Genomic DNA, 16,662 nt, shown 5'->3' on the forward strand with positions numbered 1-16,662 from the left:
GCGACAGAGTGAAAATCGTTTCATAGTATTGTTTAATGTCACTTTTTCTTCCATTCTGTAAATTTTTGTAGAAAACTGTATGTTAGCCCCTAAAATAATTTTCTAGCTGTCTAAGCTATTTTGCAAAGGAGAGTGCCATAAGGGGGTATATACCTGTAGTGCGTCTTCACTAAAAATCTATTTTTCTGAATATGGTGGATATTGGTGAACATTGGAATTTTGTTGCTATTAACAATCTAATGCATATCCACTTAACTCACAGCTCTATTCACTCATCAAAACTAGTTAAATTAGAAAATGTGGATATTTGCTACTAAAAAATTTTAAACGTCATCATTTTCTAATTTTCAGGGAAAAATGTTATGTTTTCATGTTATTATGTGTTAGAACACTTGCTTTACATCAGTTTCCCAATGTATCAGCCATTTAACAATTTTTTGTAAAAATCTGTGGTATCATCACGACAGCATGTGGATACTTGCTACCTACTACCCTAGTGATGATGATGATGACGAGAGTGCTAGCCATGCTGGTGATGATGATGCACAAAATTCTTCAGATTCGGAGATTATACCCACAGTGTCTGATGTCAGTGGTGTACATGTACAATCAGTACATGACAGAAAATGCAACATGTGCTTTTTTGTCACCAGTACAAGAGCAAAATGGCTAGGCATCTTGAACAGGTGCACTCAGAAGAACCAGAAATTTCCAGTATTTTGAATCTCCCCAAAAACAGCAAAGTACGTAGACAAGCTTAGGGAATTGTGTTGAATAAAGGCAATTTTAGACATAATTATGAAGTTCTTGAGAAGAAGAAAGGCATGCTCATCCCAAAATATCGACAGAAAAACACAAGTAGTAAAAGTCTTGTACCATGTGAGTTTTGTCTGGGAATGTATTCACGAAAAGTGCTCTGGGAACATCAGACCCGATGTTGCAAGCGACCAACTGATGCAAATACTAAAGGAAGATCCGGAATACAAAGTGGAAGACTGCTGCTCCCTGTAGAGTCCGCAAATAGAAATCTGTATAAAAATGTTCTCGTTAGGATGATTGATGACAACATCAAACCAATCATTGAGGGAGACGGGCTCATCATGAAGCTGGCAAACCGCTTGTATGCCAAGTATGGGCATGAATCCCAGAACCACCAGTACATATCCCAGACACTGAGGCAAGTTGGTCGATTACTCTCTGTCACCAAAAAACTAGGAACTCCACTTCATACCATCGAAGAATGTTTGAACCCTGGCAACTGGGAAGTACTAATTGAAGGCGTTAAAAATTTGGCAGAGTATGATGAAGAAACTCACACTTATACCAGACCAAGCCTAGCTTTGAAGGTTGGATACAGCCTCAAGAAGTGTGCGAAGATATTAAGATCTGAGTCTTTGATGACAGATGATGAGGTGAATTTGCAAAAAAGGAATGCTGCCACAAACTTCTTGACCCTGTATGAGGATGATTGGGGTGACCGTATATCAGCAAAGGCTCTGTCAACAATGGACACAAACAGATACAACTCTCCCAAACTTCTGCCACTGATGACTGATGTTGTGAAATTGCAAACCTACCTACAGAAGGAAGCAAAGGCTGCTGCTCAGGAATTGGCCGAGGGTACCGACAGCTACGCCAGACTTGCGAAACTGTGTTTAACTCAGCTTATTCTTTTCAATAGGAGACGTTCAGGTGAAGCGCAGAGAGTACAGCTTTCAGAACTAAACAAGGCTTTAAAAACTGAACATGAACTAGAAGAGGAGGACATGTGTAAGGTCCTTTCGAAGTTCGAGATGCACTTACTGAAAAGCCACCTCAAAATTGAGACAAAAGGAAAAAGAGGAAGGAAAGTGCCCATTCTTCTACCTGACACTTTGGCCAGCAGAATCAGGTGTTTAGTCGAGCATCGTGAGAAAGCTGGTGTGATGAGCAACTTTGGAAGGAAAGGTGAGGGTTATACTGTACATAGTGAACATGTAACAATGTAGTTCTAAAAATGAGCTTAATACCTGAAATGTAGTATGGTCGCCGTAGGTAACTTGGACAGTTGGACAATAAGCAAATCTCAACAGATGTTTTCCATATTTACAGATAAAGCCATTGCACAGAGCCAGAGTGACTTGGTTATTGGGGAGTTTTAGACACAAAAATAACAGACAGATATCATAGCTAATTTACATAAACATGGCTACCAGAAATGTCAAAATATACCTCTATTATTTAATATTCGAAAAGCGTGAAGGCACCCATCTCTACAATTGTTTTGGAATTTGTACTGACATGCACCTGTTCAGAATTATAGTTTAGCCCATAACAATAATACATCGAAAAACAAAATGTGGATGTGCAAATATGGTTTGTTAGATCCAATCTTACATTTGTTAGCCGTTTCATTCTCCATTTGTGTTATATTGTACTCACTGCATCATAACAGGAGGTTCAATGGAAAATTGATGATAAGTCGAGAACAATAACTGATCCATTACGTAATCTGGTGTAACACAAAAAACTGCACATCAGAAAAATTTGAATGATTTTTCAGCTCGCCGGGAAAAAGTCCAGGGGAGCTAATGCTGTACCCTCGGTGTCGGCTGAGGACAGCTGGTTAAAGCTTGTGACTTAGGGCCTTCATATTTGGTACACATATTCCTTGGGTGGTTGTCTACCCTAGCAAAATTTCCATTAAAAGAAGTGTTGTTTTTCGCAATGTGATAACATATGTATTATCTTCCTGTAAAAAATACCTTTTCTCATCTATGGAATTGGGCATATTTAGGTACCATGCCAAATAAGTAATAATATTTTGAATTTTTTACTAATAGATAGCCTCATGGAAAGATGTGAAGAAGTTCTATAATGCTGACAACAGCTTGCCGGTGAAATTAGCACCAAAAATCACTGCAAAACATATATCTGCCACCATTTTTACCGATGAGGGTAAGAAAATGCCATAATAGTGCATAATTTCAAGTCTCAATGAGAAATGAGAAATCATCAGTGTTTTTAAAGAGCCGCAGAGACAACTAGTACGTATACCTGGGACAGAAATTAAGTTTAACATTTTTATAACCATTAAATTTAGTTTATAAAAAATTTGCAATCCTGGATCTTATCGCAGCATGCTCATACTGTTTACCGTTTATGCAGAAGAATATCCTAGTATGTGTAAATACAATTGAGATTTTATAATAGTCTTGCAGGTCAGTCTTGCAGCACAGGTCTGCTCTCATACAGTGTATGCTGGGATGCACATTCTGGCATCCATTGGGAGACTCGGGAGCCAAGCACACATGACAGCGGACTTTCTAAAACTAGTCAATAATGTGTTTGACCTTCTCAATGTGAGGGCATATGGAAAGACTGCTGCACCATTCACGGAACACAGCGACAAGCAGCTGAACACCCTACTGGATCTGAAAGCTCAGGTTCAGAAATGGCACATGATAGTGAAGGGGAAGAAGTACAGACCACCTTCATTTGATGCTCTTATTGAAGACTTCAATGTTGTCATATCAATACATGAAGATTTGGTGGTGAAAGGGCCTTTGGAGTTTTTGCTTACTGGGCGCCTGAACCAAGACTGCATAGAAAACGTTTTTCCCCAGATAAGATCGAAAGGAGGACACAGGTTTAACCCATCTGCACGAGAGTTCCGCTTTGCCTACAGAAACCTGTCGTCAAATTTTATATTGGCGAGCCTTCCATCTGCAAACTGTGTCTATGACAACGATATAATGCTCAGCCGTTTAAGGCATCTATCCAGTGAAGCATGTAGCATACATGAAGATCACTCACAGAAACCAGCATCAAAACGCCCTAGGACAAAGCAGTCGTCTGTTGCACAGAAAGAACTCGAGGTTATTGCAACTGCGGACTTTGAAACTCCTGCAGAAGTGACCAATGCTCTTGCGTACATATGGGGTTATCTAGTGTGTTACGTGATAATAGATTAGAACCATGTTGGCCCATAGGTGGAGCTATGATCACGGGGCCTATAGTATATATACCACCAACAGGTGCCATGTGCATTTTCTTACTTTCTCAGTACAGCCTCCTGGCACTACCTGGTCAAGCTCGGTGTTCAGCCTTTTCTTTGTGTGTACAGTAACACGTAATTACATGGTGGCGGCGGTGGGATTCGAACCCACGCCTCCGAAGAGACTGGGCAGCGGTTATCGGACTACAACGCAGCTGTTAAGTGAACTAGAATGGTTAACAGGCCAGTGCAAGGTATACGCGCTTCACTCCCGTTGTCCGTGGAGGGAGATATAGTTGAGAGATGGAAAACCTTCAGACAGCAGTGGAAGAACTATGTGATAATCATCTGAAGCAGCAGACCAGTGAATACAAGGTAGCTCTGTTCCTGCACACCCTCGGAGAAGTGGCGCCCAAGGTATATAATGGGTTCCATTTCTCGACGGAGAAAGAGGAGAGAATGGTGTAGGAGATTATCGATAAGTTCGAGAAGTTTGCAGTGGGTGAAACAAATAAAACCTACGAAAGATACGTGTTTAACCGGAGGAATCAAGACAAAGGTGAGAGCTTTGAGAACTTCCTAACGGCAACAAGGTGACGTCCATTCTCATGGACAGAATTGTGTTGGGTGTACGAGACACAGCGACCCAGCAAGCTTTACTGAAGGAGCGCGAGCTGACGCTGGAGCACAGCATCAATATCTGTAGAGCCGCGGAGAATGCCACGAGGCAATGTCATGCTCTACGGCAGGAGACGGTAAGCAGAATATCGATGCGCAGGGGAAACTCCCGGAGAAGCACAGAGGAAAAGGGGAGGACGAGACAAGAGGCGGAGAGAACGTGTAAGTTTTGTGGGCAAGAGCATGCGTTTAAGAAGAAAGAGTGCCCGGCATGGGGGAAAGTATGCACCCAGTGTGGGGAGAAAAACCGCTTCGCTAGGAGATGCCTACAAAAGCAAAGAAATGACACACGATCCGTCCACAAAGTGGACAGAGAACAGACAGATTCAGACGAGGAGTGGATCTACTCCGTCGATGTAAGAGCACCTCGTAAAGAAGTAGGATGTCTGATGCTGATGGGAGATAGTGATGTAATCTTCCATGTAGATACGGGGGCGTCTGTTAATATCCTTCCTGCCCGGTATGCCACCCACATCTCCTCCACGAGGAAGACACTAAAGATGTGGAACGGGACTGAGCTGTCCCCACTAGGCACCTGCAGAACACCACTCAGAAATCCCAGAAATGGTAAGAAATACTCGGTCGAATTTGTAGTGGTAGAAGAATGGAGGAGACAATTTGGGTCATCATTGCATTGGAGGATTTGTGGAGAATTATAGCGCTGCAAATTATATCTGTAGATTCTGTCATCTTGAGAGACAAAACTTGCAGTTGGGACCAAAGGAATGGGGCAAGGCAACGTTTCGGACAAAAGATGATTATAGTATAGATGTTGAAAATGTCGTACAAAATGGGCCTACTGTAAATAACAGCAGGGGGGTGAAATTTGAATCCGTATTCAATCAGCTGATGTATTTTCATGTTGTAAGTCCAGGATTTGCACCATGTTTAGGCCATGATATCTTTGAAGGCGTTGTTGCGTATGACATGGCCTTGTTTGTGAACCATTTTATATCCGAGAATTGGTTCACGTGTACATACTTCAACATGGCATTGTCAAAATTCAAGTTTAAAGGCCATGACAACTCGGACAGACCATGCCCTTTCAACACATGTTGTGATAAACTAGGGGGACATGCGGTTCAAAACTGGAACTTCCTTCGGTTTTTTACAGTTATTATTGCAGAAAAAATAAAAGACCATAACAATGCAGTATGGAAGCTTGTCTTGTTGCTTCAAAAATAGTACAGTATGTGTGCGCTCCAGCAATTTCAAAAGGTCATGTTGGCTATTTGCAAACGCTGATAGATGATTATTTGGATCTGAGGAAAAAAGCATTTCCTAACACACCAATTAGGCCCAAGCACCACTATATGTGGCACTATCCCGTCCTCATCCTACAGTTTGTATGTTTGATTCAAGTATGGACATTGCGATTCGAAAACAAGCACAGTTATTTTAAAAGGTGTATTCGCGTTGGCCAAAATTTTAAGAATGTGACAAAAACATGTGCCGAAAAACATCAAATGCTACAGGCATATTATTCAGCGGGATCTTTGTTTGGTCAACGTGTGCAGATTCCAGATTCTGTTAGTATGGACGGCAACTTAAGAACCGACATTGTAGATGCTGTTGATAGGTCTCTTGGAAATAACAGTAGCTTTCGTTGCAGTGACAAAGTCATTGTTTATGGCACTCAGTACAAAAAGGGCATGGTTGTTTTAGAACGATATGACGATGAAGGGCTGTCTGTGGGAATCCTTCTTCTTGTCGTGTCAAGTAATATTGATAATCCCCACCTGGTGTTGAGGTTAGCAAGTGCAGAACTTGATTCAAGGCTAAATGTGTATGAACTTAATTTTCATGAAAACGCTGTGATTTGTCTACCAGTGTCAGCATTGCTGGATTATTATCCCCTCGAAGCATATTACCATAACGAAGAACAAGAACAAGGATGCTATGTGATTCTGAAACATGCCTTCTTGGATGTTGTGGATGATTAGGCGGGGGGAATGAGGGGTGCCATCACAAGGACTGAACTGTGGGGATACTGATAGTGACAGTTTAATTTAGGTGATTCAAATGGAATTCAGTATTGCAGACTTGATCATGACCGATGATATGGAAAGTGTGGATCTAGTGCGGGAAATAGTCGCCAAAGCACTGCCTTACAAGAAAGGTGAGACGTTGGACGAAATAGTCGAAAAATTGAAAGAAGATGGTTTGATGGATGAAGAGGACTTCAAATTTTTACAAGAAGAGGACCTTTTAAAGATACTCCCGGCTGTCCAGGCAAGGCGATTGATTGCATTTGTCAAGGCTAAGGACTTTGGTAAGTGAACATCTGCTCATTACATACACAATAAAATTGATTTTCAGCTCAAATGGTCGTGCATCACGATCCTCCCGTTGTCCGTCGTCGTCAATAGTTCTACACGTTTCTTTAGGTCCCCTGTACACGGCGTGACACCTAATGATGAAGCATGGAGATTGCCAAAGAATCATCGCTCTACGGACCCCAAACTTTGTACTTGAACTGTACCCCTGACCCTTTGGCCCTTGTGAACCACTTCCCACGTGAAAAGGACTTGGAGGGGGGTGGGGGTGAAAAGTCATGTTCACTTCTCCACTGACATGACTGGAATAATTTGTCGGGGTACATGTACTATATAGTCTGTCTCAAAAATAACTGTCGCCATGGTTTTGGAGTCTGGAGCAAAAACTACTAGACGGATTTCGTAAAAGTTTGGTTTTTCTTTATTTAAATTCTTTGACCAAAACGATTTGAAAATTTCAGCAAAATCGGCCAAGGAATAAAAAATCTGTTTCTATAACTTCCATTAAAAAGTTCGAGAAAGGCGTAATGCATTTTCCATTAGCAATTTCAGGAAAATTGTAATGGAAGTTATAGAAACAGATTTTTTATTCCTTGGCCGATTTTGCTGAATTTTTCAAATCGTTTTGGTCAAAGAATCTAAGTAAAGAAAAAGAAAAACATTTACGAAATCCGTCCAGTAGTTTTTGCTCCAGACCCCAAAACCATGGCGACAGTTATTTCTAAGACAGACTTAAGTAAACCCAAGATTTGAAGCTCTTCTCTGCCGGACAATTTTTTTTGGGTTACTCTAATGCTAAATGGGAAAAAACCATTCTTTTCAGACTCCTGGGCACCAGTTGGTCCACAAGCTAGCCAGCACTGTACTTTTCAGGATAAAATTTCAGAGAAGGAGCCAAATTTCAGATTGTGAGCTGTATGAAGATCGGCATTTACTGGCTTTGCCTCTACTTGCAAAAGAAACGTTTGCCCTTTGAATGATCTAATGGCCCAATTTGTACCTTTCAGTGAGATCCACGAATCCTACTTCTCCTACCACATGTACCAGTGACGACACAGACGAAATCAGCATTTCTCCTGTTGGTTCGCCGTCCACTTCAGGATCATCTTCACCTGTCGTGCCTTGCTTCGCTTCACCTATATCTGGTCCGGACTGGGAGACATATGCAATTCCCTGGGAGAAGTTGCCCCCCGACTTCATGGTGGCATGTCGAAAAGGCAGGGCTCCAGAGCCCAGTTCCCGGAGAGAGATGGTTCGGATTTTTTCGAAAGACATTAGAAGTAGGAAGAACCTTCCTGGAAGGGCGGCATTGAGGACCCTATCAAAGAGGATGGTGGCCCTCTATCCGCGTTCATTTGAGAATCGCTTACCGAATGGGGTACTCGTTGACAACGGGATTGTTGGTCTCGTTACTGCCTTTGAGAACTGTATTTTCAATTTGATGCGCTCCGATAAAGCAACCCATACGGCATGTACGGCCAGGTTCCTTTTGAAGAGATTGGATGCAAATGTCGGTGAGAATGCTGAATTGGTGCAGCCCGTAAAGAAGATAAAAATTGTGCATGACAGCTATGGATGTGTTAATTGGCAGCCGGGAAAGTTCGACGAGGGAGAAAATGATGAGACCCAAACGCAAAAACAGGAGTGGTTGAAAACGGAAAATGAAAAACCTATTCCAGATATGAAAAACGTGAAAGAGTTTATGAGTAGCACGTACCCTAGCCAGTGGCTCTTCCTTAATAGGTCTAGTTCACCTTCTACCACTGAAGTTATGAAGGAATGGCCATTCCTGTTCAATTTCGAGTGCATGATGGCTCATTTCGAAACTCTAATGGGCTTTGGCTTGGAAGAAACTCTTGCGAACAACCTACAAGATAATGTGGATGGCATGTGTGAGTTCTTCGAAGAACTGAGTTTCTCTTCCAAGAACAAACTCCTCCGTAAATGTGTGAAGGATATGAAGCAGTATGATGGAAATGGTGACGGTCATGGCGGTGGGATGCAACGATTGGTTGGAGCTATACTTTGCCTCATAGCCTACTTCGGAGAGGAGGAGTCGATAATGTGCATATATTTTGAGGTACCTGTAAGTTTTTATTGGCCTTGTAGCACCGTGGAGAATTGATCCACCATACGCCGTGGATTGGTCCGCAAGCCACGGTTATCAGGGGTATAGAAATGAGGGATTTTGCAGTGAATAATCTTTGCCCCTTTGGTTGACCTGTTATAATTTTGGCAACAGTGGGGTGGGGGGGGGGTGATTATTACTATCATTTCACTTGACGCTGTAAAGTCTCAGCAGTTGCCTAGACAACTGACCATAAGTGAGTTTTTTTTAGCTAGTTTCACTGGCTTCCTTGTGCGCAGTGTAAATTCCAAGAGAACATGGAAGGACATCTGCATCTCTTTCCAACTTGTAGTCCACAGGGCTACCACTAATTTCCACCTCTGGTTATATAGTGGACCGATTCTCCATGGTACCTAGGTTATGGTCTGCATTTCAGCTCCACCCATCTTCAATAACATTGCAAAAATCCTTTTGGCATTGAGTTTGCCAGGGTTTTAGTTTTACATGTACCCTTCAGGAATTTGATAGATCATCGCTGTACTTTTAGTTTTAGCACCCAACGAACTCAAGTGATTCAGTCAGTGAGACAGGGATTGTATCAGCCATGATGAAATCTTTAAATTTCAGGATATTGCCACTGTGAAAAACGTGGAGAATGCGCACAAGATTCCGGCTCTACCTGGCCTGTAGGTTTTTGCAAGACCAGTTAAAATGATATGCTGCTGAATGCTAAAATTCTTTACATTTCAGGATATTGCCACTGCGAAAGACGTGGAAAACGCACATAAGATTCCGACTACACCGTTCATTGCTGTTCGAGGTAGGTGTATGTGTTGTGAAACTTTGTCCATTTCCTTGAGCACTATACATGTATTTTCAATGGACAACCTCAATCTATGTTGGATCGATTTAGCATGTTTAGTAGGCCAGTTTCATAATGTTGATCTCTAGCACCGTGCAAACATAAATTGGGTCGACTCCAATCATTTCCAATTGCTAAGAGTGTCGGGCATCTGATTTTTCGTCGCTCTTACCTCCCGGTCCCTCCCGCACTCTTAAGCGCTCGATAGATATCGCTCAGGTAGTGTACCTCTGCTGGCAAGTCAAAATGGCGCTAATGGCAAATTTACCTAATTAAAATTACTTAAAATGAATGGGAGAAGCACAACGGATGAAATGGCGCTGCTCCATCGTCGCATTAGAGCATGTAGAGTGGCAGAGTGTGTCAAACAACTAGTTAGAGCGACAGGCTGCTGCATCAATTTGATTCAAACATAGCTCTTTTCATGTTCCTATCAGAATTTAATTAGGCACATGAGTAGAGTAACATAATGAATTGGGCCTTGCCCTTGCTGTACAAAAACTATCCTTTCTTTCAATGGAATATTTATTTATTTAGGTCCCAATGCCTTTCTGGCAAAGCGTTTCTTTCTTGTCATTGACAAGAAAGTGGTCAATGATGACCTGCACAGTTTCATGGATGCCCTCAAGTCTCTCTTCGCATCGTTCTACATTTTGAACATTCGATACTCTCCAGGGATCGCAGTGACATTGGAATTCATGCAACGGTAAGATTGAACATATCACGGGAAACAATAGAAGAAAAGCCATTGGGTACTTTAAAGGGGCTCTTTTGCGATAGTCGAAAGTTAAACCTAAAATTTGTTTTATAACTCAAAAAAACGAATTCTGCCATCTTGCATATCACGAAAGAACCCCTTTAACTTGTGCTCACGAGTGGTTCAGTTTGAGATATTTTTTTCTTTGCCTTAACGAGGCAGAAAAACTGACTGATTCAAGGAATATTCACTGAGCTGTTCTATCTATCACTCTGTCACCAGTGTTCTCCACAGGCGGTCCAATAGCTCGGGTGGCAGAGTTCCCGAGATGAGGCCGGGGTGTTGTGTCACATTTTTTACTATAATAGAGTTGCATGATTCAAGGACTACTTTCCGACCACAGAATGTTGTTATATGGGTGATTATGCATAAGGTTTGGTGAGGTTTCAACCTGTCGACAGTTGTATCTTGATTACCTAGAGTGTAAAGTCTAAAGAAACCATCAACTGCAATTTGAATGGGCAGTGGAGCATTAGGTCGGGTGATGATCGCCTTTAGGCCATTTAGCCCCGCAGTCTGCCTGAGCTAACCTTCCTCATGTTATTGGTGTATTTGGTCTTGTTAGACTGCCATTCATTATCTTTCATTATCCTTCAGAATTCTTGCAATGTTGAATCCAGGGAAAAGAGAGCAAGACAGGGAAAACTGTCATCAACCCAAGGATTTCCTCGCTGCTCAACAAACTGAAGAACGCCACCAGCCGCTGGAATGTCGACAAATTTACCTCCTAATTGTACCACCTGCCGTGCCTTGCTTCAACGATATCTAGTCCGGACTGTGAGACGTATCAAGAGTAGATAATAACACAAGAGTGAGACACCCGATTCCCGCATTTTTAACCGATTTTTCTCATCAAAACTTGCCATCAATAAAGAAGCAAGTGTATACGTTCTTCAGCTTATTATGACCACTAATCACTCACCTTCGTGGTACTGATATTCGTTTACATATATTTGCTAGCTTATCGCTGTAAATCGTAATCTTGCACGAGCTGAATTCGCACGATTTATATATGCATACAGTTTATACAGGACTGTGTACATTGTAGTGTTCAGTCTATCAGACCTGCCAACCAGTACGATTTTGGCGTATTAATACGCTTTTTTACCGAAAATCTGGGTCCAGTACGATAATACGATTTGGCCCCAAAAATACGATTTTAAATAGTCAATATCACCCCCTGAGTCATTTACACTGCCTTAAAATGCATTCTAGGGATTCCAAATGCCTTTAAAGTGGCCTTTAAAGTGCCTTTAACTTGGAATCTTTTTTTTTAGATCCAACTTCATTCCTTTTCCCTAATTTGTGCGCTAATGAACCATTTTATACTAAAAGTAATGATTTTATAATGTTTCCAAACTACCAATGTACAATAAATGACTTGCATGAATTTGCATTCATTAATCTAGCCTTTTGTTTTAAGCTTCAAAAGCAGCCCCTGTGTTGATTGGCCCATTTCCCTCTCCATAGCATATGTCCAACATGTCAGCGTTATGAGTCATTTCTCAGAGTTGTACATTGGTAGTTTGGAAACATTATAAAATCATTACTTTTAGTATAAAATGGTTCATTAGCGCACAAATTAGGGAAAAGGAATGAAGTTGGGTCTAAAAAAAAATTCCAACATTATGACCAACAGTGTACATGCATATGTGCAAACCAAAACAATTACTAGTTAAAGGAATGAGGACATACTCTAGATATCTATGAGAAAAACAAAACAAAAATTGAAAAGAGGAGCAGATGTGAAAATAAAAGCTCATCAACCTTTTTAATCATTCTATGTGTCCTATATTACCAAATCAAAAATGATTAAACGAGAGATAATAAAAATATTCCATACTTGAATAAACCATTTTCTTTTCTCTTAACACTTAACACTTTATTGAATCCTAATGTTTCCATAATAATCAATATAAGGAGTACAAACAGGATTGGATGAGAAGTCTGATTCTATCTAATCTGGTGTCTATAATGTCTTGCAGGCAGAGATGACATACCTGATGCTTGGTTCGCGAGTCTACAAAGCACTGATGACCAAGTTCCAGCCAATGAGCACCAAGGAGAATTTATGATGGGTCCTAGCACATCATCCATCCAAGATCCTCAGATATGTGCAGTAGACTCTTTGAGCTTACAAAGGTCTTTCGACAATTCGTTCGCACAGAGAGGACAAAGGATCGAGACATCTGTTGGGGATGAAGATCTTGCTCAAAAGGTTTACAAGTTTGCTGATACTCTAACCTCCAAGCTGAGAGAAGAAGGCGATTCTTTCAGAGGCCCCTTAAATAAGTTTCTCAGACGTGTTGAGAACATCAATACATATAGCGCGCTCATATCTGCCTTGGTAACATTTGGCAAGTACAGTGGATATGCAGTTTCCAAGAGAGCAAAACGTAGCAACAGATCCCTGCAAACTCCGACCCAGATTGGTGTGCAGCCCACTGCTATAAGCAGGCGGAAGACTGCTCTGGGTGGAAGAAGGGCACTAATAACTGGTCGCCCTGTGAAAATTAAACAAAAGGAGCATGGATATGCTAAGGTACAGAAGCATTGTTATACACTAAAGAGGGGTGTGCTTCCCAAAAATCCACGGCCTGCACCACACTCACTATCTCATTGTGTCTATTCTAATATTGCGCTGGGTACGTAAGAGGCATTCAGCTGGGCATTGAAAGTGTTTGCCATAAACCTTGGCTGAGATATTCTGGAATTCATATAGGATGTAGTATTTATTTGGTTGCATTTGAGGACAATTTAGACCATGTATTTATCCTTTTATTCAACAAAGTAAGCACTATATACTGGAATTTTAGTTTGAAATATTCTGGCATCCGTACGCGTGACGTCACCGGTATTGCTATGTGTTTTGCCTACTATATATATATACAATACCGGTGACGTCACGCGTACGCATGCCAGAATATTTCAAACGGAAATTCCAGTAGTGCTTACTTTGTTGAATAAAAGAATAAATACATGGTGTAAAGTTGTGTAAAGTGTTCAAAAAGATAGATGAGATGTCCACGTAGATAGATAAGTGTTATAAAGCCCGATCATTTTGCGTTTTGTAAAGCGATTTTTCGTGAGAACTTTGGGAACCTGCGTTGATGCTAAATCAAGCTGACAATGTTCTATAGCCCTGCTGCAGTCAATGTACGCGGGCTACTATAGTACTAGAGCTAATATCTAGGGAGCAGAGAACACCGAACACAAATGTCCTCTGTTAACATGACGCCCAAAACAAAGATTGCAGAGCTGAGTGGCGGGGAGCATAGGGTGTAGAGAGGGAAGCGTAGCAACCATTAAAATATTAAATCATCCACTATTTTGCGCAGTTTGTTGTTTTTGGCCCCCTTGTAAAAAATCATGGCTACACCACTGCTAGGGACTATAACGAAGACGGAGATACAAGTGGATCAAATCGATAGATCTACACTGATTACCGTGGCAAAAGTTGCAATTTTGCAATTAAATACGGTACGCAAGCAATTGAGAATATGCACTTCGGTAGGAAATACATGTCGTGGTTATTTACCATCATTTTATTATTGAAACGTTCCAAGTGCATGTGGTTCGATCAATTAACGTCTCTACAAGCCAACTATTTCCTCTCATATCTTCTACTCCGACTAGAATCTACGTCGACTGTTTCACGGTACGTAGGAGAGACTCAGGTTAGTTGAGCCGGTTGGTTAGTTGAGCCACCCCCTCTAAAATAAACCATGACCATTTTTAAAATGAAATGCTGCCATCTGGTGTTACCTTATGGTACAGGGAACACATGTGCTAAATTTGACAAATGGATGCAGACTACAAGCTTGTGTAAATCAACAAAATTTGATTTTTGCTGTTCAAAGTGAATTCCGTGAAAAGTGGTAAGTGTCCTCATATTTTCTACACCTTATAGAATTAACTGACTATCATGATACAGTTGAAAGGAGTATCATTGTATATCGTTTTAACCTTATTATTAGATTTGTGTCTAGTAAGACTTTCACCTTTCACCACGATGAATTCAAAATGGTGGGTGTCGTGTTAGTTGAGCCGATGTGTGTGTGGTTAGTTGAGCCAGTGGCTCAAGTTACCCCATTCGTGGCTCAAGTTACCCCATCATATTGCAACCATGTAAATTATGTATGTGATGCAACTTGACACAGTTTCTGTTCAATCAGAATAGCATATGACCTAGACTAAGCTATAATAAATAATTCATATTGCATTTTAGCACTTTTAAGAGTGGAAAGTTGGCGATTAAATAAATAAATAGTTAAATAAATAGATATAATAAACAAATATTTTTTTTCTTTTAATTTTTCTTGCAGAACGAGTATGCCACGAATCCACAAGAGGAAGAACAATAGAGGAACTACTCATATAGATGTTCTTAAAATGGCTGTGACTGCTGTTAAGAATGGAGCCAGTGTTAGGTCTTCTTCCAAAAATGTCGGCATCGATCGTATGACATTGAAGCATTTCATAGATAAGCGTGACAAAGAACCTAGCTGTGTCACTGGGTACAGAGTGATATCTAACTGCCATGCCATCTTCAGTGAGGAAATGGAACGAGACCTGATATACCACGCATATTACCGATATGGCAGATCAGTTCCATGGTCTGCCCCTGGTAAAGAGTTTGGCGCTAGCTTATGAGTTTGCCGTAGCAAACCAACTACCAATGCCAGAGAATTGGAAGAGGGACCACAAAGCTGGGAGAGAGTGGTGGGCAGGGTTTAAACAACAACAGCGACTGTCCATTCGAAGCCCGGAAGCTACCTCATTGGCAAGGGCGGCAGCATTTAATAGGCCTGTGGTAAACAAATTCTACAACAACCTTGAGGATGTCCTCCAGCAATATCAGTTTGATGAGAGGGACATATATAATATTGATGAGACGGGTTGCTCCACTGTGCAAGAACCAGGACGGGTAGTTGGAAGGAGAGGACAAAAGCAACTTGGATTTGTCAAGTCAGCGGGAAGGGGTGAGCTTGTCACTGCTGTTTATGGTATCAGTGCTGCTGGAGTTACTGTGCCTCCAATGCTGATTTCCCCCCCGAGTTAACTACAAGGACCATTTCATAAAGGAAGCGCCTGCTGGTACGACAGGCAAAGCATCACAATCCGGATGGATGAAGACAGACATATTCCCAGAATATCTCACTCACTTTGCCAACCATGTCAGATGCTCGCCAGAGAAGAAGGTGCTGATGCTTCTTGACAACCACGAGTCACACATCTCTCTGAAGGCTATCGACAAGGCAAAAAAACTTGGCATTGTTCTTCTAACAATTCCGCCACATTGCTCCCACAGACTCCAGCCCATAGATAGGGCGGTATTCCGGCCAATCAAGAAGGCATACAATACTGCCATGGATGCCTATGGAAAGCGGTTTGTGCCAATATTCGAAAAACCTGGTTTTACGCAAAAAAACCTAGTTTTACGACCGTAAAACCTAGTTTTACGACCGTAAAACCTAGTTTCTCGACGTAAAACCTAGTTTTACGACCGTAAAACCCAGTTTATCGACGTAAAACCAGTTTATCGGCCGATATTGATAGTTTAATTTGATAAACCTGGTTTTAGGACCGTAAAACCTACCCAGCTAGCACGCCACGTCACTACCACGTGCCAGAAAAGTGGTATTTTGGTGACATTGGACGCAACGTTGTAGCAACGTTGCTGCTACGTTGTAAATTTGCCGACTGAGAATAAATGTGTTTTCATCTGACAGAGGGCGTTCACGTCGTTTCCAACGCAACGGTCGTTTTTATGTAGCTGAAGGGTTTGTTGAACTTATTGTAGTGCCGCTAGGGTAGACAACTACGGTTCGACAGACGTTAGGTAGTAACGCGTGCCCAGTTGTGGGATCAGTGTCCGCTCCTGTCGATGTATTAGACAAGACGGCGATGAGCACGTAGCAGATAACAGGTCGTACCAGATGAACAGAACAGAACACGGTGAGCTGCGGTTAACGATACGGTTATAGAGCTTTTATTGCCAGTTACTAGTGTACAATTAAATGATTTCCCCCTGCATTCGTATAT

The 16,662-nt window shown here is 41.5% G+C and overlaps 1 protein-coding gene across 1 annotated transcript; it reads left to right on the forward strand.

The window, feature by feature from the left end:
• The first annotated feature begins 468 nt into the window (after positions 1 to 468).
• LOC106814198 lies at positions 469 to 11,465 on the forward strand. The gene is made up of 14 exons (XM_014818497.1): positions 469 to 588; positions 762 to 1,984; positions 2,021 to 2,123; positions 2,543 to 2,614; positions 2,823 to 2,937; positions 3,235 to 3,921; positions 4,106 to 4,230; positions 4,570 to 4,731; positions 6,172 to 6,345; positions 6,668 to 6,926; positions 7,938 to 9,016; positions 9,749 to 9,818; positions 10,398 to 10,566; positions 11,215 to 11,465. The coding sequence occupies exons 1-14, from the start codon at positions 469 to 471 to the stop codon at positions 11,384 to 11,386; spliced, it is 4,530 nt and encodes a 1,509-aa protein (XP_014673983.1). The 3' UTR covers positions 11,387 to 11,465.
• Positions 11,466 to 16,662: the final 5,197 nt, after the last annotated feature.

The sequence above is a fragment of the Priapulus caudatus genome, unplaced genomic scaffold (genome assembly GCF_000485595.1).
Source record: "Priapulus caudatus unplaced genomic scaffold, Priapulus_caudatus-5.0.1 Scaffold883, whole genome shotgun sequence".
Lineage (NCBI taxonomy): Eukaryota > Metazoa > Priapulida > Priapulimorpha > Priapulimorphida > Priapulidae > Priapulus > Priapulus caudatus.